This window comes from Pan paniscus, chromosome 18 (genome assembly GCF_029289425.2).
Source record: "Pan paniscus chromosome 18, NHGRI_mPanPan1-v2.0_pri, whole genome shotgun sequence".
NCBI classification, from domain to species: Eukaryota; Metazoa; Chordata; class Mammalia; order Primates; family Hominidae; genus Pan; species Pan paniscus.
Genome location: NC_073267.2, coordinates 77,555,256 through 77,580,378, shown reverse-complemented (window position 1 = coordinate 77,580,378; position 25,123 = coordinate 77,555,256). Strand labels below are relative to the sequence as shown.

The 25,123-nt window shown below is 47.7% G+C and overlaps 2 protein-coding genes and 1 non-coding gene across 14 annotated transcripts in view; 2 read left to right on the top strand and 1 right to left on the bottom strand.

The window, feature by feature from the left end:
* DUS2 (dihydrouridine synthase 2) overlaps positions 1-25,123 on the bottom strand; it is a 79,975-nt gene that overhangs the window by 40,103 nt on the left and 14,749 nt on the right. For 2 of the 12 annotated variants that reach the window (XM_063597668.1, XM_063597671.1), the window contains 4 exons: positions 24,276-24,471; positions 13,506-13,585; positions 11,919-12,044; positions 1,023-1,166 (listed from right to left, as the gene is read on the bottom strand). In XM_063597668.1, coding sequence (XP_063453738.1) covers positions 1,023-1,166; positions 11,919-11,987 — 213 coding nt within the window. In that variant the 5' untranslated portion in view covers positions 11,988-12,044; positions 13,506-13,585; positions 24,276-24,471. Of the gene's footprint in view, positions 1-1,022; positions 1,167-11,918; positions 12,045-13,505; positions 13,586-15,651; positions 15,789-22,669; positions 24,472-25,123 lie in introns of those variants that run through there. The other 10 variants (XM_034940497.2, XM_055100354.2, XM_063597670.1 and 7 more) reach the window with 9 other exon arrangements.
* Positions 15,744-17,698, top strand: LOC117976265 (probable ATP-dependent RNA helicase DDX28). The gene has a single exon (XM_034940486.3). It carries the CDS (start codon positions 15,801-15,803, stop codon positions 17,421-17,423), a length of 1,623 nt encoding a protein of 540 aa, XP_034796377.2. The 5' UTR covers positions 15,744-15,800; the 3' UTR covers positions 17,424-17,698.
* On the top strand, positions 21,104-21,211 carry LOC117976388 (U6 spliceosomal RNA). The gene has a single exon (XR_004667066.1). It is a non-coding gene; the product is annotated as a U6 spliceosomal RNA (small nuclear RNA).

Below are 25,123 nucleotides of genomic sequence, written 5' to 3'. Positions count from 1 at the left end.
GTCATTAATTCCTATGCGCCAACACACATACCCAGTACATAAGCGTATGTTTTCCGCCAATCTCCTCTTAAGTCTTCCATTCTCTCTATATAGTGGTTTTCTTTTTCTTTTGTACATTTTTTATATTTTTATTTTTTGGTAGAGACAGGGTCTCACTACGTTGCCCAGGCTGGTCTCGAACTCCTGGACTCAAGTAATCCTCATGCCTCAGCCTCCCAAAGTGCTGGGATTACAGGTGTGAGCCACCACACCAGGCTTATTTTTTTTAATATATAAATTTTTTTAAACAAAGAGATAGAGTCTCACTATATTGCCCAGGCTGGTCTCAAACTCCTAGGCTCAAGTGATCCTCCTGCCTTGGCCTCCCAAAGTACTAGTATTACGGCATGAGCTACCACGCCCAGCCTCTTTTTACTTTTTATCTTTTTTTTTTTTTTTTTCCGAGATGGAGTCTTGCTCTGTTGCCCAGGCTGGAGTGCAGTGGCGTGATCTTTGCTCACTGCAACCTCCACTTCCCAGGTTCAAGCAATTCTCCTGCCTCACCCTCCCAAGTAGCTGGGACTACAGGCACGTAACACTACGCCCGGCTAATTTTTCTATTTTTAGTAGAGACAAGGTTTCACCGTGTTGACCAGACTGGTCTCGAACTCCTGACCTCATGTGATCTGCCCGCCTTGGCCTCCCAAAGTGCTGGGATTACAGCCATGAGCCACTGTGCCAGCCCTCTTTTATTTTTTAAAATAGAGATGAGGTCCCACTATGTTGCCCAGACATGTCAGGCGACTTATCTATCCACCCGGCCCAGGGTATCCCAGAACGCTTCTGTGCTACCAGGCTCCTGGACCTTGGCAGGGTTCACAAGACTCATCAGTGTCACACATGTTTGTCTCCTCCAGCCTTTGGTGAACACCTATAAAGTCAATTCCCATTCTGTCCCCACTAACTCCTGACCACTCCCACACACAAATGAAGAGGAGTCTGCACTTGTGGAGAAGCCCACCCAGAAAATCAGAGCCCCTTACCTCACAGTAAACAATGTCCGCTCCATAATCCAGGGCCAGCAGCCTCATTGGAAGAGTCCCTACCCGAACCATTGGGGCCAGGATTAGCTTATTATGGTAATACAGAGAGAGGCTATTCAAAATCATTTCCTCCTCTGTTACAGCCTGAAAAAAAAAGAGGAAACAAGAGTCAGAAATTCAAATGAAGAAAATCTCTCCTGTTATCAAGAGCAGGCTTCCCTTCTTCAAGGTTCTAGCAGAGTAGTTTTCATTTTCTTTTGGTTGGTTGTTTATGTTTGATTGTTTTTGTTTTTGAGACAGTCTTGCTTTGTCACCCAGGCTGGAGTGCAGTGTAGTGCAGGGCTCACTGCAACCCAAGTAACTGGGATTATGGGCGTCTGCCACCACGACCGGCTAATTTTTGTATTTTTAGTAAAGATGGAGTTTTACAGCTAGGCACGATGGTTCACATCTGTAATCCCAGCACTTTGGGAGGCCGAGGCAGGCGGATCACCTGAGGTCAGGAGTTTGAGACCAGCCTGGCCAACATGGTGAAACCCTATCTCTACTAAAAAATACAAAAATTAGCTGGGCATGGTGGTGGGCACCTGTAATCCCAGCTACTCAGGAGGCTGAGGCAGGAGAATTGTTTGAACCTGGGAGGCGGAGGTTGCAGTGAGACAACATGGCACCATTGTACCCCCGCCTGGGCAACAAGAGCAAGACTCCATCTCAAAAAAAAAAAAAAAAAGATGGAGTTTCACCACATTGGCCAGGCTGGTCTTGAATTCCAGACCTCAAGTGATCTGCCCACCTTAGCCTCTCAGAGTGCTGGGATTACAGGCATGAGCCACTGCACCTGGCCTGTTTTCCTTTTCCCTGAACATAAAAGTTAGTATACATGCACATACATTCATCTAACAAATATTTATTAAGTACCTAGTCTGTGCCAGTCGCTGACCCAGTCTCCTGGGATACATTAGAGAAAAAAAAAAAAAAACAGACAAAAATCCCTGCTCTGGCAGTTTTCAATCATTTTTTTTTTTTACTCAGATACCTGCACTGGAGTATCTGAAGCAGAGTTTTCATTCTAGCCAGAGAGTATAGGCAAAAAACAAAAAGCATAACAAATAAGTAAACTATATAGTATGTTGGAAAACTGGTAATGCTAGAGCAGAGAGAAGGGAGATTGAAAGTGCTGGGGATGGGTTGCAATTTGAAATAGAGAAGTCAACATGGGCTTTAATGAGAAGATAAGATTTGATCAATGAAGACCCCTGAGAAGAAAAAAAAAATGGAGCAAAGATTTGAGTTACTCAAGAAGAATGCACAGCAGAGGAAATAACCAATGCAAAGGTCCTGAGGCAAGAGATTGCCTACTGTGTTAGAGGAACAGCAGGAAAGCCAATGTGATTAAAGCGTAGAATGTGGTCAGGCACAGTGGCTCACACCTATAATCCCAATACTTTGGGAGGCCAAGGTGGGTGGATCACTTGAAGTCAGGAGTTCGAGACCAGCCTGGCCAACATGGCAAAACCCCATCTCTACTTAAAATATAAAAAATTAGGCTGGGCACTGTGGCTTGCGCTTGTAATCCTAGCACTTTGGGAGGCTGAGGCAGGTGGATCACAAGGTCAGGAGTTCCAGACCAGCCTAACAAGGTGAAACCCTGTCTCTACTAAAAATACAAAAATTAGCCAGCTGGGCCGAGTGAGGTGGCTCACGCCTGTAATCCCAGCACTTTGGGAGGCAGAGGCAGGTGGATCACCTGAGGCCAGGAGTTCAAGACCAGCCTGGCCAAGATGGTGAAACCCCGTCTCTACTCAAAATACAAAAATTAGCTGGGCATGATGACAAGTGCCTGTAATCCTAGCTACTTGGGAGGCTGAGGCAAAGAATCTCTTGAACCCAGGAGGCGGAAGATTGCAGTGAGTCGAGCTCATGCCACCGCACTCCAGCCTGGGCGACAGAGCAAGACTCTGTCTCGAAAAAAAAAAAAAAAAAATTAGCCAGCTGTGCTGATGCATGCCTGTAGTCCCAGCTACTCTGGAGGCTGAGGCAAGAGAATTGCTTGAACCCAGGAGGTGGAGGTTGCAATAAGCCAAGATCGCGCCATTGCACTCTAGCCTGAGCAACAGAGGAAAACTCCGTCTAAAAATAAAAATAAAAAATATATATATATCATTAGCGGGATGTGGTGGTACACACCTGTAATCCTAGCTACTCGGGAAGCTGTGGCATGAGAATTGCTTCAACCTGCAAGGCACAGGTTGCAGTGAGCTGAGATTGCGCCGCTGCACTCCAGCCTGGGTAACAGAGGGTAAATGTCTCAAAAAAAAAACACATAGAATGAAGAAGAGAGACCAGGCACGGTGGCTCATGCCTATAATCCCAGCACTTTGGGAGGCCAAGGCAGGAGGATTGCTTGAGGCCAGGAGTTTGCAGACCAGCCTGGGCGACATAAACTCAGTCTCTACCAAAAAAAAAATTTTTACTTAATTACCCAGGCATGGTGGCATATGCCTATGGTCAGAGCAATTTGGAAGGCTAAGGCAGAATGATGACATGAGCCCAGGAGTTTCAGGTTACAGTGAGATATGATAATACCGCTAAACTCCAGTCTAGGCAACAGAGCAAGGAAAAAGAAAAAAAAAAAAGGGGAAAACACAGAGTCAGATACACAATGTTAACAGCAGTAAGAAAACAGGATACAATGGTCAGATCATGTAGAGCCTTGTAGGATACGCTGAGAATTTCATTAGCTCTGCATGAACTGTCTCATATTTTTACATGATCATTATGACTGCTGCACTAAGAGTGGACTATCCGGGGGCACAGATGCAGGAAGACCAGAGAGAAGGCGATTCTGTAATCAACGTGAAAGATGATGGTGGCTCCCTCAGACCCTGGAGCTGGTAGTGAAGGTGGTGAGAAGTGGTCACATTCTAGAAATACTCTGAAGGGAGAGCCAACAGGAGGAAAAAGAAGAAAATCAGAATCTCACGTCCCAAAGAAAACTACTGCTTATATTATGTTTTGTTTTGTTTTTTTAAACAGAGTCTTGCTCTGTTGCCCAGGCTAGAGTGGTGCAGTGGTGCAATCTTGGCTCACTGCAACCTCTGCCTCCCGGGTTCAAGCAATTCTTCTGCCTCAGCCTCCCGAGTAGAGTAGCTGGCACTACAGGCACGCGCCACCATGCCCAGCTAATTTTTGTATTTTTAGTAGAAATGGGGCTTTGCCATATTGGCCAGGCTGGTCTTGAACTCCTGACCTCGTGATCCGCCCACCTCGGCCTCCCAAAGTGCTGGGATTACAGGCATGAGCCACCACGCCCAGCCTAATATGATTTATTCTAACCAAATATGGTCTCCTCTAAACAGTCACAAAGAGGCCAGGCATGGTAGCTCATGCTATAATTCCAGTGCTTTGGGAGGATGAGACAGATGAATTGCTTGAGCTCAGGAGTTCGAGACAAGCCTGGACAACATGGCAAAACTCCATCTCTACCCAAAAATAATAAAAAAAATAAAATAAAATTAGCTGGGGGTGGTGGCACATGCCTATAGTCCCGGTTACTTGGGAGGCTGAGGTGGGCGGATTGCTTGAGGCCATGAGTTCAACACCAGCCTGACCAACATAGCAAAATCCCATCTTTACAAAAAATAAAAATAATAAAAAGACAGGCAGTGGCTCACGCCAGTTATCTCAGCACTAAGGAGGCCACGGTGGGGAGATCGCTTGAGTTGGAGATGGGAGATCAGCTTGGAGTTGGAAATTAGCCTGGGTAACATGGCAAGACCTCATCTCTACAGAAACATAAAAATTAGCCAGGAGTGGTAGTGCATGCCTGTAGTACCAGCTCCTCGGGAGGCTGAGGTGAGATCACTAGAGCCTGGGAGGCAGAGGTTGCCGAGCTGAGCTGAGATCATACCACTGCACTCCAGCCTGGGTGACAGTGAGACCCTGTTTGAAAATAAAAATAAAACTAGGCCAGGCAAGGTGCCTCACGCCTATAATCCCAACACTTTGGGAGGCCAAGGTGGACAGATTGCTTGAACTCAGGAGTTCAAGATCAGCCTGGGCAACATGGTGAAACCCCATCTCTACAAAAAATGCAAAAATTGGGCTGGGCACGGTGGTTCATGTCTGTAATCCTAGTGCTTTGGGAGGACGAGGTGGGTGGATCACTTGAGGTCAGGAGTTCAAGACTAGCCTGGCCAATATGGTGAAACCCCATCTCTACTAGAAATACAAAAATTAGCCAGACGTGGTGGCATGCGCCTGTAATCCCAGCTACTCAGGAGGCTGAGGCAAGAGAATCACTTGAACCCAGGAGATGAAGTGAGCTGACATTGTGCCACTGCACTCCAGCCTGGGTGACACAGCAAGACTCTATCTTAAAAAAAAAAAAAAAAAAAATTAGCACCTGTAGTCTCAGCTACTTGGGAGGATGAAGTTGGAGGATCACTTGGGCCTGGGAGGTTGAGGCTGCAGTGAGCCATGATCATGCCACTGCACTCCAACCTGGGTGACAGAGCAAGACCCTGTCTCAAAAAAAATTTTTTTTTAATTTTTAAATAAAAATAATTTTAAAAAGAAATAATCTCTGATCCAAGGTCTAAAGGAAGAGAACATGTTAACCAGTCCAATAAGTAGAAAGAAAATCTTTCCCATTTCATTAATAGCATCTCCAGTCTCCCAATTACTCATTCTTAACCCACATTCCCCACATTCAATCCATCACTGACTTCTATTGAAATAACCTTCAAAATATAACTAACCCACATGCTTTACTACATCCCAATGGCCACAACTGCGCACCAGAAACCCTCTGCTCATCTGTTGCCAGGACTTTAGCACAGCCCCCAAATGTGTCTCCCAAAATCTACACTTGCCCCTTCCTATCCATTCTGCCAGTATGGGATCCTAAAAAGGCAACTCTGATAATACCACTCCCCCGTTTATACCTTTCAATGGCTTCCCACTGACTTTAGGAAAAATCCTAAACCTTTCTAATGGCCCACAAGGCCCTGCATGATCAGTCCCTACCCACCTCTCCAGCCTCACCCTCACCTGTATCTCTCTCACCCTCCCTCTCGGCCCTGGCCACCCTGGCATTCCCTTTTTTTTTTTTTGAGATGGAGTCTCCCTCTGTTGCCCAGGCTGGAGTGCAGTGGCGCAATCTTAGCTCACTCCAACCTCCACCTCCCAGGTTCAGCCTCCTGCCTCAGCCTCCCGAGTAGCCGGGATTACAGGAACCCACCACCACACCCAGCTAACTCCTGACCTCAGGTGACCCACCCACTTTGGCCTTCCAAAGAGCTGGGATTACAGGTGTGAGCCACTGTGCCCGGCCACCCTGGCCTTCCTTTAAAGTCTCCCACACCAAACTGTCTGCTTCCCTGGGGCCTGCCCACTTGCAGTTCTGTCTGGAATACTCCTCCAACTCAGTCATGCATGCCCATGCTAAGGTCCCCTTGTCCTTGAATGCCCCCTTTGTGAAGATACGTCCCTACAGAAAATCAAATTCAGGTCCCTGGTCCCATGCTTTCCAAACACCCTACATTTCTCTGCAGCTCAGTTACACTCCATGTGTCCACACTGACTGCTGTAGTTTCTTGTTCAATCCTCAGCTCCTCCTGGAGACCACCAGGACAACAAGTTCTACAAGAACAGGAGTGTGGCTGCTTAGTTCACTGCCAAATTTCTAGCACTGAGCCAGGTACATGACCTTTAGAGGCTGCTTAGTAAGGTGTGACTGAATACTCACCACTGTGGTAGCCAAGAGGACAGCCTCTTGTAGGGTGGTTGGTCTGGCAACTTCCTCTGGCACTCAGTCAGAGGTGCCTGACACACCCTGCCTCTAAGGAGGCTCCTCTGAGAAAAACTAGGCAGCCCCCACGCCTTTCCCAGTTACTGCCACAACCACTCACCCCACCCTGAGATCACACCCACATCACCACTTTAGTCACTCATTTCCAATCTCTTCTACCATTCCTTTTAAGGGCTGGTCTCCTCTATTACGCTCAATTTCTTAGACAGTAACCTTGCCTGGGCGAGGTGGCTCATGCCTATAATCCCAGCACTTTGGGAGGCCAAGGCAGGAGGATCACCTGAGATCAGGAGTTCCAGACCAGCCTGGCCAACATGATGAAACCCTGTCTCTACTAAAAATAAAAAAATTAGCCAGGCATGGTGGTGTGCACCTGCAATCCCAACTACTCGGGAGGCTGAAACAGGAGAATCACTCGAACCAGGGAGGCAGAGGTTGCAGTTAGCCAAGATCGCACCACTGCCCTCCAGCCTGGGCAACAGAGTGAGACTCCATCTCAAAAAATAAAAAATAATAACCTTAACTTCAGTTACATGGACATAATATCCTGTTAACCTTAAAAAAAAAAAAAGACATTAAAGAAAAATACCTCCAAACATGTTGAGTTTATTTGAGAATGAGAGAAAAGGATTATAATCCAGGATACACAGAAGGGCAAGCCACAAGTACATCTGGTGACAGAAGGGGAAAAGGAAGCTTTTATTGGCAGAAAGGGAGAGATTTATATAAGTTGCTTAGAAACAGAGTTCATGGCCAGACACAGTGGCTCATGCCTGTAATCCTAGCACTTTGGGAGGCCAAGGCAGGCGGATCACGAGGTAAAGAGATCAAGACCATCCTGGCCAACATGGTGAAACCCCGTCTCTACTAAAAATACAAAAATTAGCTGGGTGTGGCGGCGCATGCCTGTAGTCGCAGCTACTCAGGAAGCTGAGGCAGGAGAATCGCTTGAAACCGGGAGGCAGAGGTTGCAGTGAGAGATCACGCCACTGCATTCCAGCCTGGTGACAGAGCGAGACTCATCTCCAAAAAAGAAAAAAAAGAGTTCATGAGTTTCCTAGAGGATCAAAGCCAGAGTTGTCTTCAGTTCATTGGTGGAGATGCCATTACTGGGCAAGTATTCTTTCCAGAGCATTTTATCTGAATTACGATAGTCCTAAAAAATGTCTATGCCAGGCAAGGTGGCTCACACCTGTAATCCCATCACTTTGGGAGGCCAAGGCAGGAGGATCACTCAAGGCCAGGAGTTTGGGACCAGCCTGGGCAACATAGCAAGATCCCATCTCTACCAAAAAAATATATATTTTTTTTAACTAGCCAGGAGTGATGGAAGGTGCCTGCAGTCCCAGCCACTCTGGGAGGCTTAAGCAGGAGAATCATTTGGAGTCCAAGAGTTCGATGCAGCAGTGAGCCATGATTGTGCAACTGTACTCCAGCCTGGGTGACAGAGCAAGGCCCTGTCTCCAAAAAAAAGAAAAAGAAAACCAAAATGTCTACTGATAAACTTTGTCATAGAAATATATATACATATGCAAAACATGCAAGCCATGCAAAGCAGGTAATTCAAGAAAGACATGAAGGGATTTCTAGTGGGTATTTATTTATTTATTTATTTTTTGAGATGGAGTCTCACTCTGTCACCCAGGCTAGAGTACAGTGGCATGATCTTGGCTCACTGCAATCTCCACCTCCGAGGTTCGAGCAATTCTCCTGCCTCAGCCTCCTGATTAGCTGGGACAAAAATTAACCACCATGCCCGGCCAATTTTTGTGTTTTCAGTAGAGACGGGGTTTCACCATGTTGGCCAGACTCGTCTTGAACTCCTGACCTCAAGTGATCCACCCGCCTCAGCCTCCCAAAGTGCTGGGATTGCAGATGTGAGTCACCACTCCTGGCCTCCAGTGGGGTTTTTAGAAAATCCTTGGAAACAGTTCTTATCTCAGACATGTAAGCATGAGCTCCCTCTACTTCACACCTTCCTTGTCCTATTTTGACAAAAGCGGTTTCATCCTGGTATCTGCAACTTTCATAATCCCATTAATTATAGTGCTTTCAGATTGAACATAACACTATTCAGGAAAAATAATGGGTATAAACAAACTTTACCATTCCCTTCCCTGTCAATTTTCCCCAAAGACAAAGCTTGCTTAAAAAGCAATTTCTGGCCAGGCATGGTGGCTCACACCTGTAATCCCAGCACTTTGGGAGGCTGAGGCGGGGGGATCGTTTGAGGCCAGGAGTTCAAGACCAGCCCAGGCAACATAATAAGACACCACCTCTACAAAAAATTAGCTGGGCATGGTGGTGCACACCTGTGGTCCTAGCTACTCCACCTGCCTCAGCCTCCCAAAGTGTTGGGATTACAGGCGTGAGCCACTGCATCCAGCTCTAAAATTCAAATTTGGAAAGTCAACTAGAATCAAGTATTTACAGAATTATCTTATTTCCTAATCTGAACATGTGGCTGGGTCCAGTGGCTCATGCCTATAATCCCAACACTTTGGGAGGCCAAGGTTGGCAGATTACCTGAGCTCAGTAGTTCAAGACCAGCCTGGGCAACATGGCAAACCCCATCTATACCAAAAAATGCAAAAATTAGCCGGGTATGGTGGTGCAGGCCTGTGATCCTTGGGGGGCTGAGGCAGGAGAATCACTTGAACTTGTGAGCTGGAGGCTGCAGTGAGCCAAGATCGTATCACTGCACTCCAGCCTGGAAATTGGAGCAAGACTCTGCCTTGCAAAAAAATAAAAAAAGTGTAAATACACCAGGTGTGGTAGCTCACACCTGTAATCCTAACACTGGGAGGTTGAGGCAAGAGGATCATTTGAGCCCAAGAGTTCAAGACCAGTCAGGGCAACATAGTAAGACCCCATCTCTATTAAAAATAAAAATTAAAAACAAAAATTAAAAACAGAAAACAAAATACATGCACATGACAAAAAGTAAAAATGATTTGTTAGATTTGAGGAGAAAGAGGTGATATAGCTTTTTTTTTTTTTTTACAGATGGGACCTTGCTGTGTTGCCCAGGCTGGAGTGCAGCAGCACAATCATGGCTCACTGCAGTCCCAAACTCCTGGGCTCTAGTGATCCTCCCATCTCAGCATCCGGAGTAACTGGGACTACAGGCATGTTCCACCACATCTAGCTAATTTTGTGTTTAAATTTTTCTGTAGCGATACAGTCTTGCTATGTTGCTCAGGCTAGTCTCCAACTCCTGGCCTCTAGCGATCCTCCTGCCTAACCTTCTGAAGTGCTGGAATCAGGCGTGACCCACTGTGCCCAGCCCTGATACAGCATTTCATAGTTAAGATCCTGAGCTCTGGAATTGGACAGACCTTCACTTGAATCCCAGCTGTGCCTCGGGCACATTAATTAACCCAGCTGAGCCTCAGCTTCTCCTTGTGGAATATGAGGCTCCACTATGGGAGTCAAAAGAAATGCTGTGAAGAGTGAATTCCATGGTGTACCACAGTTCTCAGCACATAGTAAAGGCTTAATAAATGTTAGCCACTCTCATCATGCTTTCATGGTTTCAACACTCTATTTTTTGTTTGTTTGTTTTGAGACGGAGTCTCGTACTGTCTCCCAGGATGGAGTGCAGTGGCGTGATCTCAGCTCACTGCAACCTCCGCCTCCCGGGATTACAGGTGCCCACCACCACGCCCAGCTAATTTTTTGTATTTTTTTTTTAGTAGGGATGGGGTTTCACCATGTTGGCCAGGCTGGTCTCAAACTCCTGACTTCGTGATTCACCCGCCTTGGCCTCCCAAAGTGCTGCGATTACAGGTGTGAGCCACCGCGCCTGGCCTCTAACGTCTATTATTATGTTGTTATATCGACAAACATCTGCTAGCTCTTTTAAGATCAAGGCAGCGTGTGAGGTATAAAGACACGGAAAGCACTAAGCTCTTAACCTCAAAGAGCTTCTCAGCTCTACAACTGCCATCATCTATCAACTGAACCATGACAACAGTCTCCAAACCAGTCTCTCTGCTTCCAGGCTTATCACTTCCAATCCATGCTCCTTTCAGCCAAAGGGCTCTTTCCAAACGCAAAGATATGATACGCAAAACATGATAGTTCCATTTCTGGATGCCTTCCCTACTGCCTGTAAAATTAAGTCTACACTCTTTAACACAGTAAATATAAGGTCTGGTCTCCACCTTCCATAGAAGCCTCTTTCATCACCTGCCTCCTGCCCTCAGAACTCCCCCATGCTAAGCTTCAGCTATTCTTAAATATTTCTAGTTCCCCAGCCTGGCCTGCTCTCTCTCAGTATGGGGTCTCTGAACAAGCTGTCCCTGCCCAGGGGCCACGTCCCTATTCTTCCACCTGGCTGACTCCCTGTAGACTTTTAGAACCTCATCACCTCCTCCTGGAAGCCTTCTCTGACCAACATCTCCCAAAACACGGTAAAGGCATCTGTGAGCTCATTCCTGTCCTGGCATGGAGCTATCCTGGCAACTATTAATAGAAGAGCAACTATCTGTCAATATGCCTTCTTCACTGTAAGGTGAAAATAGGCACTGTGGCTTGTTCATCACCAGATCCTCATCAGAGAGCATACAATCTGGCATATGGTAGATGCTTAGTGTTTGCTGTAAAAAGAAGTTAATGGCAGCCGGGTGAGGTGGCTCACGCCTGTAATCCCAGCACTTTGGGAGGCCAAGGCAGGCGGATTACCTAAAGTCGGGAGTTCGAGACCAGACCAGCCTGACCAACATGGAGAAACCGCGTCTCTACTAAAAATACAAAATTAGCCAGGTGTGGTGGCGCGTGCCTGTAATCCCAGCTACTTGGGAGGCTGAGGCAAGAGAATCACTTGAACCCGGGAGGCGGAGGTCACAGTAAGCTGAGATCATGCCACTGCACTCTAGCCTGGGCAACAAGAGCGAAACTCCATCTCCAAAAAAAAAAAAAAAAACAAGAAGTTAATGGACCAAGTGCAACAAGAGCTATGATCCACTCCATGCTTCAGTCACAGAAGAACTCTATCCCAGCCAAAGTGCATTTAAAGTGCTTTTTTATCACTCAAGTTTGGTTTTAGAGGAGACGAATGACTACTCCAATCTTTGGCTTACCCAGTAAAGGACTACAAGCCCTTTGGCCAACTTGCATGGAGCCATCACTTGAGTGAACAAGATCCACATAAGAAAGCAACAGGAGAAGAGGTTGAGCCCAATTCTGGATACTGATTAGGAAATAATCTGCAGGCAACAAGGATTCATGAATGGTTTTTGAGTCAAAGGGTAACATGGCCATAGCTGTGCTTTTTTTTTTTTTTTTTCAGATAGACTCTTGCTCTATCACCCAGGCTGGAATGCAATGGCACAATCTCAGGTCACTGCAACCTCCGCCTCCCGGGTTAAAGCAATTCTTCCACTTCAGCCTCCCGAGTAGCTGGGATTACAGGTGCCTGCCACCATGCTCAGCTAATTTTTGTATTTTTGTAAAGAAAGGGTTTCACCACGTTTGCCAGACTGGTCTTAAACTCCTGACCTCGTGATCTGCCCGCCTTGGCCTCTCAAAGTGCTGGGATTACGGGCGTGAGCCACCACACCAGGCCTAGCTGTGCTTTAATAACATCACTCGGGAAACAGAAGGTAGACAAGAGGGTAAAAAACAAAGAGCAGGTAGGGAGCTGGATGAGAAGGAAGGTCAAAGGGTCCAGGAATACTATAGTGATAATGACTGAAAATATGATTACCTGCACACAGCCCTGCTACAGGTGGGAAAATGGATGGACAATAAAGGAATACCAATAGCACTTTTTATTGCTGTAATGCTTTGCAATTCCCATAGTGCTTCATTTATAACTGTGATTCTCAAGCTTAGTTACATCTGGAGAGGTTTCTAAAAATACCAATTTCTCGGCTGGGCACAATGGCTCACATCTGTAATCCCAGAACTTCGGGAGGCCAAGGCAGGCAGATAAACTGAGGTCAGGAGTTCGAGATCAGCCTGGTCAAAATGGCAAAACCTCATCTCTACTAAAAATACAGAAATTAGCCGGGTTTGGTAGCACGTGCCTGTATTCCCACCTACTGGGGTGGCTGAGGCAGAAGAATCACTTGAACCTGGGAGGCAGAGGTTACAGTGAGTCGAGATTGTACCACTGAAGTCTAGCCTGGGTGACAGAGCAAGACCTTGTCTAGGCCTTAACCCAAATCAATTAAATCAGAATGTAAACTCCACAAGGGCAGGGATTTTGGCTGTCTTCCTCACTATCAATGCCTGGCACATGCGTGGTGCTCAGGAAGTATTTGTTGAATGAATGATTGAATGAATGAATGAATATACCATTATTAACTGAGATCCAAGGAACACACCAAGCTCCTGATCTCAGGAGCTTAGATTTTTTTTCACAATAAGGACACCTTTCCTATTTCTAAAGCACTACTTATAAAAATATCTCAGAAAACATTTAGAAGTTAATCAATGTCTTCTGTGAGTGAGGGGGAAAAAAGGTAGGCAGTGTCTAGTGATGTGACAAGAAGAAATTAGTGGCCACAGACACAGACAGGCTTAGGCAAGCTCTAACTCCTGTGAAATTTTGAGGTAATCATATTGTAAGGACTCAAGCATAATGAGAAAACAACTATATATTAACCAGCTACCCTACCCTGGATATTTGAACAAAACCCAAAAACCCAAATGCATATACATACCTATTATTTTGTTCTGATACTTCAGGATTACTTTGATATATGTGTTCTGGCTTTGTACAGAGTAATTCTTTGTTTGATATCTGAAAAACAGTGGCACATGGAAATGGATGAAACCTGTTGGGACAAACATCCAAGGGACCTTTTTTTTTTTTTTTTGAGACAGAGTCTCGCCCTGTCGCCCAGGCTGGAGTGCAATGGTGCGATCTCGGCTCACTGCAACAACCTCCGCCTCCCAGGTTCAAACGATTATCCTGCCTCAGCCTCCCGAGTAGCTGGGATTACAGGCATGAGCCTAGCCCCAAGGAACTATCTGGATAAGGAGAAGCCCTGAGTTTGGAAAGAATCATAAAAGTAGCATAGAATTGGGCCGGGCACAGCGGCTCACACCTGTAATCTCAGCACTTTGGGAGACCAAGGTGGGCAAATCATGAGGTCAGGAGTTTGAGACCAGCCTGCCCAACATAGTGAAACCCTGTCTCTATTAAAAATACAAAAATTAGCTGGGAGTGGTAGCGCACGCCTCTAATCCCAGCTACTCAGATGGCTGATGCAGGAGAATCCCTTGAACCCAGATGGCAGAGACTGCAGTGAGCTGACATCGCACCACTGTACTCCAGCCTGGGCAACAGAGTGAGACTGTCTATAAAAAAAAATAAAATAAAAAAAAGTATCCAGCCATTGTCAAATATGGTGGGAGGGAAAGGGCAAAATCACCCCTGTTTTAGAACCACTACCCTATCCAATGACTGTTCATTCACCCATCACTACTCAAAACTTTCTCTTCCTACTTCCAGATATTTTCTTGTGGAGAAAAAAAGCCTCTCTTCCTCTGATTTATCTGGTAACTCTCCAGAAAGTCTAATTGTGTAGCACAAGGGTAGAGTGTACTTAAAATTGTGAAAGTTTTTCCTCATACTATTCCAAAAAAAGCAAAGTTTTTATCTTTTCATTGGTATTTGATGAAACTGAAACGTTTGCTCCAGATGTTACGAACCTCCCAGAGAGTTAATCCATAAATATTTACCTTATCTCCCACCCCAGGCACTGCAAATTACAGAAAAGATCTGACACCCATTTTCCAGATCTGTTCAAGAAGTATCTGTTGGGCATGGTGGCTCACGCTTATAATCCCATCACTTTGGAAGGCCGAGGTGGGAAGATCGCTTGAGGCCAGGAGTTCGAGACCAGCCAGGCCTACATAGTGAAACCCTGTCTCTACTAAAAACAGAAAAAATTAGCCGGGCGTGGGTGGTGTACGGCTGTAGTCTCAGCTACTTGGGAGGCAGAGGCAGGAGAATCACCTGAACCCAGGAGGTGGAGGTTGCAGTGAGCCGAGATTGCGCCACTGCACTCCAGCCTGGGTGACAGAACGAGACTGTGTCTCAGAAAAGAAAAAAAAAAAGTGACTCGTATAGTTCTCGTTCTTACAACCCGAATATCTGAATTCAGGTAAAATATTCTGCCTGACCAGGGCTACATGATAAGCCAAGTACTTGATCACTTTGTAGGGTCGCAGCACCCTTCTTACTACTATTTTAGGTAATTCAGGTTTCTGACGGGGAAGCCAGTGGAGCTGAGCGGGTTGCAAGAGGGGTGGGTTCTGGATGAGAAGTTGGGACGAGTGACGAGGGAGTAGAGAGTGAACCTTGGCTGAAAAGGAAGGAAAATAACTGTGAAGAAGAGATGACCCAACTTGAAATAAAGCCTGAAGACCTTATCTCCCACTTGAGAGAGAGAAGAAGCTGAAAGCCATCAGCTTGCACTCTGGGCTCACAGACAGAGAGGGTGAGGGGTTGAGCCCAGATCTATGACTTCAGACCCCTGTCTCGGCCCCTAGGCCTGATCATTCATTCAAACTCTCAATAAACACGGATTACCAGACCCTGCGCAGGGAACACATCTGGGAAAACAGCTGCAACCTCGGATACCAGCACGGGACAAGCTATCTCAGGGCAATGAGGAACAACTAAAGAGAATCCCAGGAACCAGGTAACCAATCGCCAGAAGCCCTCCGCCCTCATGGTCCATTGGGTCAAGGCCCCACTGCCGCCTCGTATCGCCAGCCTCCAGTCCTGCCTCCACGACGCGCCCTTCCCCAAGGCTGGCCGGGTCTGGATGTCGCCATCCCCTATTCGGAGCTACAGACCTCGCAGCTGAACTCTTAAAAAGAACCTCGCTTCTTCCTCACGGTGCTCCAGCGCCACACACCGTACTGAGCCTCGCCAGCCACCGTACGCGAGGCCGCGGCGCGTCCGTGACATCACTGATGTGCGCTTCTCCCGCACTAAGGGAAACATGGCTCTAGCGCGGCCGGTGCGGCTCTTTTCCCTCGTGACTCGGTTGCTCCTGGCGCCGCGACGGGGCCTCACGGTCCGCAGTCCCGACGAACCCCTGCCGGTGGTGCGCATCCCAGTGGCTCTACAGCGGCAGTTGGAACAGCGGCAGAGCAGGCGGCGGAACCTCCCGAGGCCGGTGCTGGTTCGACCCGGACCGCTGCTGGTTTCGGCGCGGCGGCCGGAGTTGAACCAGCCGGCGCGCCTCACACTGGGCCATTGGGAGCGCGCGCCGCTAGCCTCTCAAGGCTGGAAGAGTCGACGCGCGCGTCGGGACCACTTCTCCATCGAGCGCGCGCAACAGGAGGCGCCAGCGGTGCGAAAGCTCTCGTCTAAGGGCAGCTTTGCTGACCTGGGCCTGGAGCCCCGTGTGCTGCACGCACTACAGGAGGCTGCGCCTGAAGTCGTTCAGCCCACAACCGTGCAGTCTAGCACCATCCCCCCACTACTTCGCGGCCGCCATGTCCTTTGCGCCGCAGAAACCGGCAGTGGCAAGACTCTCAGCTACCTCCTGCCGCTGCTTCAACGGCTCGTGGGCCAGCCAAGCCCGGACTCCCTTCCTATCCCCGCGCCCCGAGGCCTGGTCCTTGTTCCTTCCCGAGAATTGGCCCAACAGGTGCGGGCTGTGGCCCAACCCTTGGGCCGCTCCTTGGGCCTGCTGGTGCGGGACCTGGAGGGAGGCCACGGCATGCGTAGGATCAGGCTGCAACTGTCCAGACGGCCTTCAGCAGATGTGCTTGTGGCCACTCCAGGGGCTCTGTGGAAGGCCCTGAAAAGTCGATTAATCAGTCTGGAGCAACTCTCCTTCTTGGTGTTGGATGAGGCAGACACACTGCTGGATGAAAGCTTCCTGGAGCTGGTGGACTACATCTTAGAGAAGAGCCACATAGCAGAAGGCCCAGCTGACTTGGAAGACCCCTTCAATCCCAAAGCTCAGTTAGTGCTGGTAGGAGCCACATTTCCCGAAGGTGTAGGCCAGTTGCTGAATAAAGTCGCCAGCCCAGATGCTGTCACCACTGTCACCAGCTCCAAGCTCCACTGTATCATGCCTCATGTGAAACAGACATTTCTGAGACTGAAGGGAGCCGATAAGGTGGCCGAGCTGGTGCACATCCTCAAGCATCGTGACAGAGCAGAAAGGACTGGTCCCTCAGGAACTGTTCTGGTGTTCTGTAATAGCTCCAGCACTGTGAACTGGCTGGGATATATTCTGGATGACCACAAAATCCAACACCTAAGGTTGCAGGGGCAAATGCCAGCCTTGATGAGGGTAGGAATCTTCCAGTCCTTCCAGAAGAGCTCCCGAGACATACTTCTCTGCACAGACATAGCCTCTCGGGGCCTGGACAGCACTGGTGTGGAGCTGGTTGTCAATTATGATTTCCCCCCAACGCTGCAAGATTACATCCACAGAGCAGGGAGAGTGGGCCGTGTGGGGAGCGAGGTGCCAGGCACCGTCATCAGTTTTGTGACCCATCCCTGGGATGTGAGCCTGGTTCAGAAGATTGAGCTGGCGGCTCGCCGAAGGAGAAGTCTTCCAGGACTAGCATCCTCGGTGAAAGAGCCTTTGCCGCAAGCAACCTGATTTTGACAAATCTGATTAAAATGTGATGCTAGAACAGGGATCTTTCCCAGTATCTTGGGTGGGTGACCACACTTGTCAGTGGGAGGCTCTGGGCTGCCCTGTCGGCTCCTTGAGGGCGGGATGACCTGCTTTGTGACTTGGAAAGGTACGCTGCTGGCCAGCATTGGAGAAGAAGCTGCTGAGCATGGCTTTCTGTAGTCTTTAGCAAGACACAAGTGGATTTTGACTTTGTGTCATGTCATGATTTCTAACAATAAATGATGTTTTTATGTGCCTCCCCTAAGAATAATTAGCACTGGGGCGGAATTCAGTAGTTTCTGAGGATTCATACCCCAAACCTCCACATCTAGGACAAAGGCTCTTTCGGTTGATGTTTTCATTTATAAACATTTAGTTTGTATTTCCTGCCCCCAAAAAGGTATCCATTAAGCCCCCAGGGAAAGGAAAGGAAAGGAAATGTGACTAGCAGTAGACAGAGTTACTCTCTAACAATGCCCAAAACAAACGGGCGTCTTGGCGAAATCTCTGGAAGGTACTGGCAGAAAAGTAAAGGGTAGACGAACACAGAAGTTTTGCTTGTACATTTTCAGGTTCTGCCTTCTATCCCAACTCGGTAGCCGAGAAAGAGGAGAGATGATTAAACGGTTTTACAAAACTGGAAAAATAACCATATAGCATTTTCTTTTTATATATATATATATATATATATATATATATATATATATACACACACACACACACAAAAATTACAAAAATCAACCCGGTGTGGTGGCACGCGCCTGTAGTCCCAGCTACTCGGGAGGCTGAGGCAGGAGAATCACTTGAACCTGGGAGGCGGAGGTTGCAGTGAGCCAAGATCATACCACTACACTCCAGCCTAGGGGACAGAGCAAGACTCCATCTCAAAAAAAAAAAAAAAAAAAGCCGGGTGTGGTGGCTCACGCCTGTAATGCCAGCACTTTGGGAGGCTGAAGCGGGAGGATCACCTGAGGTCAGGAGTTTAAGACGAGCCTGGTAAACATGCGAAACCCCATCTCTATTAAAAATACAAAAAAATTAGCTGAATGTGGTGGTGCACGCCTGTAATCCCAAATACTTGGGAGGCTGAGGCACAAGAATGGCTTGAATTCTGGAGGCGAAGGTTTCAGTGAGCCAAAATTGCACTTCTGCACTCCAGCCTGGGTGACAGAGCTGATATTCTGTCTCAAAAAAAATAACAGAATCCTGAGCCCCACTCCAGATGGGATTAAGCTCTCTAAAGTTTGACCTGAGAATACTCTTTGTAAACTCCCCCAGGTGATACTTGGGCCCTCCCAAATTGATAAACCATTTGTCTATGCTGTACTGCCTTTCCCAGAGTCCCAGCAAATTCCTGTAAGGCTTTGTACCCCCACAAGACAAGAGGGATGCTTCCGGACAAGTACTCTCTCCAGAGCCTTGGAGAATCTGAGTGATCTCATGCTAGCCCTCCTGCCAGAACAGACTTCCCAGGAACCGTCCCCTTGATATTTTACCTCCTACCACTCCCTGCAGGCCATCAATTAGCACCACACTAAAGCAACTTATGAGAGAAGGTGCTATGATTCTCAACCGGGGTGACCCAGTCTCCAAAGATCGGGCCGTCTCTACCTCCTGGGCATATCCCCTCTGCAATAACCCCACTAAATAAATGTCCCATGTTTACTTTTTCAAGGCCAGTAATAGGGAGACCTCTCCTTAAGGTCATCTCTCTTTGGTAGGAAGTTCTTGGCCACACTGAACCAAAGGCAGCTCCTAGTGTGGTCCTGATCAGGCTAAGGGCAGAGTTGCCTGTTTCCTTTGAGTAGGACCAAATCGCCTTTTTTTAAATATAAAAAAAATAGACACAAGGTCTAGCTATATTACCCAGGCTGGTCTCAAATTCCTGGGCTCAAGAGATACTCCTGCCTCCACCTCGCAGAGTGCTAGGATTACAGGTGTGAGCCGCCACGCCTGGCCCTAATGACCTTTTGGTACCTCTCCACAGTGCTGACCTAGGCTGCTGCTGGGAGCTAAACCTCATCCTTTCATAGTGATAAGATTGTCATTGTTTGCCTATTTAAAGAGAGGGCAGTGTAATAATAAGGTTATGATTTTGTATTGTTATCATTTTTTTTTTTTTTTTTGAAACAGAGTCTTAACTCTGTCACCCAGGCTGGAGTGCAGTGGCACAATCTCGGCTCACTGCAACCTCTGCCTCCCAGGTTCAAGCAATTCTCGGGCCTCAGCCTCCTGAGTAGCTGGGATTAGAGGTGCACACCACCATGCCCGGCTAGTTTTTATATTTTTAGTAGAGACAGAGTTTTGCCATGTTGGCCAGGCTGGTTGTGAACTCCTGGCCTCAAGTGACCCGCCTGCCTCAGCCTCCCAAAGTGCTGGGATTACAGACATGAGCCAAGGCGCCTGGCCAGTCATTTGGGATTCTTATCTTGTCATGAATTTGTTTGAATTTCATGTTAAAATAGGTTCATCTGTAGACGTGACATCTCACTCCTATAATCCCAGCACTTTGGGAGGCCAAGGCAAGAGGATCACTTGAGGCCAGGAGTTCCAGGTTACAGTAAGCTATGATGGTGCCACTGTATTCTAGCCTGGATGACAAAGTGAGACCCTGTTTCTGAAAAAAGAATAAATTTTAAAAATAGAACCATCATTCGCACTTAATACAGTCATTTGGGAGCCTCATTTTGCCTTGGGGCACATTTAACATACCTCCAGTGTACATCACCTTTAAATGTGATGAGCTTGTCCTCACATTCTTAACAGCTATAATTCTGGAGCCCCAAATGAAGCCCTGCGGATCAGAATGCCTCTCTGCTACCTGTATGACCTTGGATGGACCCCTAACCTCTTGGCGTTCTTGAATCTTAGGTGGTAAAGATGTGAGGGTGCTATGAATTTACATTTGGGGCAGAACAAAGTCAAGAAGAGCCTGTATGTTTTCAGTCTTCTTAACTGGAACGTATTCCCTCTCCTATTGAAACCGCCATTGCAAAATTACAACCGAGAGAGTGAAAGAGATTTGACCTAACCAGCTCCATCGTGCTTCTAACCTCCAAGCTGTCCTTGTTCATTCCTGGGCATAGGCTGAACTAACTTTGGGAGGAACTTAGTTTATAGTTTATAGTTTAAAACAAAGAAGATAACAGCCCTTTCCCAAAAGAAACCCCCTTCATGCCTGGGGACTAGACTGCCTTTGTAGGACTAACCAAATCAGCCAAAAGATTAGAAATTATGGTTTAGGAGTCATGCAGCTAGAGGCTACAAGATTCTTTTTTTTTTTTTTTTTTTTTTTTTTTTTTTTTTTTTGAGATGGAGTCTCACTGTTGTTGCCCAGGCTGGAGTGCAGAGGCGCTATCTTGACTCACTGCAACCTCCGCCTCCCGGGTTCAAGCAATTCTCCTGCCTCAGCCTCCTGAGTAGCTGGGATTACAGGCACCCACCACCACGCCCGGCTAATTTTTTGTATTTTTAGTAGAGACGAGTTTCACCATGTTACCCAGGCTGGTCTTGAACTCTTGACCTCAGGTGATCCACCCACCTCAGCCTCCCAAAGTGCTGGGATTACAGGCGTGAGCCACTGTGCCCAGCCGAGGCTACAGGATTCTGACCAGTCCCCAAATTGCTCTTGGGGATAACATCACTATATAAAACCTAAGATCATGCTCGCTTCAGCAACACATATACTAAAATTGGAACTATACAGAGAAGATGAGCACAGCCCCTTGTGCAAGGATGACATGCAAATCCATGAAGCGTTCCATATTTGTTAATTTTTAAATTTTTTTAAAATTATATACCTAGGCCGGGTGTGGTGGCTCATGCCTGTAATCTCAGAACTTTGGGAGGCCGAGGCATCTGTCTCAAAAAATATATATGTGTGTGTGTGTGTGTGTGTGTGTGTATATATACATATATACATATATATGTGTCTATATATGTTATATATTATATATATGACATAGTATCAGTGCTTGAGATATTTTGCACACCCTACACTTGATTGGCTGGGCGCAGTGGCTCACGCCTGTAATCCCAACACTTTGGAAGGCCAAGGCGGGCGGATCCCTTGAGGACGGGGGAGTTTGAGAGCAGACTGGCCAACATGGCAAAACCCTGTCTCTACTAAAAATACAAAAATTAGCTGGGCGTGGTGGCAGGCGCCTGTAGTCCCAGCTTCTCAGGAGGCTGAGACACGAGAATCCCTTGAAGGGGAGGTTGCGGTGAGTCAAGATCATTGCACCACTGTACTCCAGCCTGGGCAACAGAGTGAGACTCTGTCTCAAAAAACATAAATAAAATAAAAAAGACCTTGCACTTGATGGATCAGCTGACACCACCCAGATCAATCTTGTGGCTCCCCCACCCAGGAACTGACTCGGCAAGAGGATACTTTCGACTACCTAAGATTTCTTTTTTTTTTTCTTTGAGATGGAGTCTCACTCTGTCGCCTAGGCTGGAGTGCAGTGGCATGATCTTGGCTCACTGCAATCTCTGCCTCCTGGGTTTCAGTGCTTCAGCCTCCCAGGTAGCTAGCTGGGGTTACAGACAGCGCCACCACGCCCGGCTAACTTTTTGTTTTTGTTGTTGTTTTTGAGACAGAGTCTCGCTCTGTCACTAGGCTGGAATGCAATGGCTGGATCTCAGCTCACTGCAACCCACACCTCCCGGGTTCAGGACTCTTCTGCCTCAGCCTCCCAAGTAGCTGGGACTACAGGCACATGCCACCACACCCAGCTAAATTGTATTTTTAGTAGAGACAGGGTTTCACCATATTGGCCAGGATGGTCTCGATCTCTTGACCTCGTGATCCACCCACCTTGGCCTCCGAAAGTGCTGGGATTACAGGCATGAGCCACCGCGTCCAGCCTAATTTTTGTTTTTTTAGGGGTTTCACCATGTTGGCCAGGCTGGTCAGCCTCCCAGAGTGCTGGGATTACAAGCATGAGCTGCCACGCCCAAGCTGACTCCCTATGATTTCATCTGTGACCCAACCAATCAGCTTTCCGGACTCACTGCCCACCACCCACCAAATTATCTTTAAAAACTCTGATCCCTGAATGCTTAGGGAGACTGATTTGAGTAATAAAACTCCAGTCTCCCGCACAGCTAGCTCTGCGTGAATTACTCTTTACTGCAATTTCCCTGTCTTGATAAATCAGCTTTGTCTAGGCAGTGGCAAGGGGAACACGTTGGGCAGTTACTCTTTGCGTGTGTCCAGATCTCACCAGTCCTTCAAGTCCAGCTCGAAGGAGCCTTCCATGATCCCTTTGTCCATCCCAATCTCTGCCTCTCCTGCTGTTGATTGCTTAGCACCAGTGCGTCGTGGCTACCTATCTATCTCTTAGATTAATCTTGCCTCTCCAGCTCATATCAGAATTTAGGTTTCTCTTGCCCTCCTGTGGTCACTGGGGCTTGTACCAGCCGACAGATGTGCCCCACAGAGTGGCTACTAGGCATTTGTAGGGAGGGCTGGATGGGAGGGCCCAGGCAGGATTCCTCTCTATCTCTGCCCTGCTCTCCTCCACAAAACCCTGAAGGCCCGAAGCCTGCCCTTTAAGTCACAGATTCCTTAGGTGACCTCACAGGGTAGTGATGACCTCACAAGCTTCCAAAGTTTCCATGGCAGCGTGACTACACACCTGCATCCTAGGGAAGCCTCCCTACCATTTCTCTGTAAGATACCAATCTGTTTGGTTGGCTGAGAGAGAATGACTGACCGGATCCTCTATATTGTCTCTAACATGTCCTCTGTCCCCTGGGAGGGCAGCGCAGCAGGTAGGCATACAGGGGGCATCTATACAGGAGGCGTTGCTGTACCCACAGCTTCACCTGGCTGACACGTTCCTTCTGGGCTGGCCCACCACACCTCAGAGCTTTCCCAGCCATAAGTAATATCGAGGGCGTGGCCACTCAGGGACCCACAGTGTTCCTGCTCAGGGCAAGTTCACCTGCTAAGGGCAAGTGAAATGTCATCTGAGCAGGTGCTCAGAAAGGTTCTCATCTTTTTTTTGGTTTGTTTTTGTTTTTTTTTTTTTTTTAATTGAGATGGGGTCTTGCTATGTTGCCGGGGCTGGTCTCAAATTTTTTTTTTTTTTTTTTTTTTTTTTGAGACAGGTTCTCTGTCGTCCAGGTTGGAGCACACTGGCATAATCACAGCTCACTGAAACCTCAACTTCCTGGGCTCAGGGGATTCTCCCAACTCGTCTCCCTAGTAGCTGGGACTACAGGCACGTGCCACCACACCCAGCTAATTTTTTCTCTTTTTAGTAGTGACAGGGTTTCGCCATGTTGCCTAGCCTGGTCTTGAACTCCTGAGCTCAAGCGATCGGCCCACCTCAGCCTCCCAAAGTGCTAGGATTACGGGCGTGAGGCACTGTGCCTGGCCCACCAATTTGTATTAGATCTTTTTATTTTAGTCTCGCTCTGTCACCCAGGCTGGAGTGAGTGGCACAATATTAGATCCTTTTTTTATTTTTCTTTTTCTTTTTTGAGACAGTGTCTCGCTCTGTCACCCAGGCTGGAATGCAGTGGTGCGATCTTGGCTCACTGCAACCTCCGCCTCCCAGGTTCAAGCGATTCTCCTGCCTCAGCCTCCCAAGCAGCTGGGACTACAGGTGCGTGCCACCATGCCTGACTAATTTTTTGTATTTTTAGTAGAGATGGGGTTTCACCATGTTGGCCAGGCTGGTACTCCTGGGCTCAAGTGATCCTCCCTCCTCAGTTTCCCAAAGTGCTGAGATTACAAGCGTGAACCACCCCACCTGGCTGATAGTAGATCATTTTTTACAAAACTTGAAAATAATTTCCATTAAAGCCTGAGATGTGACAGACCTTAAGAAATGTATTTTTGGTCATGGAAGGGATGAGGAGGATCTCCTGGTCTCCTGCTGCTGACACAGGCTCCACATAACTGCTTTCACAGCCAGCATCCTGTCTCAGGGACACATAGAGGTGATAGGCCAAGGCTGTGTCTGGGATGCGAAGAAGATGAAAGGACTTCTTAGGAAGAGTCGCGAGAGAGGGTAGGCTGTAACAGCACAATGTATAAGGTAAAAGTGACTAATTCTGGTTTTCTTTCCAGCTGCAGTGCCTGCCACTTCTCCTCCCACACCTGAGCACTACCATGTTCTCTACCGAGGGTGTGGAGAAACTCAGGTAGGCTGGCATGGGGAGACGTACTGCCTGGTTGGTGGCTACCGGGTCCATGGGGATGCTCCTTTGGCCACCCCAACAAAGGCTGAAGCAGAGAAGCCAGCCCCCAGGCGTGCTCCCAAGAGACGTCAAGCTACGATAGAGTCAGATAAAGACCTGGGTTGCTCTAGCCCCAAAATTCGGCGCTTGGAGCATCGTGGCAGGAGACTGACCCCACAGAAGCTTGCTGGCTGAGTCATTTGGGAGAAAGGACAAATGTTTAGCTGTCTAAGACAGCTAATGCCTCTTCTGCGGTGACCTCCCCTGCCCACCACTGCAGATAGAGCCTGAGTCATTCTGCCTATGCCTTCCTCATCCAGAAGCCCCCTTCCATGCTAACTACCCATGGCCAAGGAGCCTCAGAAACTGTGGTTTAAAATGAGAGGTTGCTTTGAACATCCCAAGGCTGAAGCCGGCCTGGAAGAAAACCTGATGTTCCTCTACTCATCTCTCCAGAGTCCCTTTTTGGGCAGAAGATAGAAATAGTC

What these genes read in the sequence shown, in the direction of transcription:
- LOC117976265 (XM_034940486.3), top strand. Translation starts at nt 15,801, where the DNA reads ATGGCTCTAGCGCGGCCGGTGCGGCTCTTTTCCCTCGTGACTCGGTTG.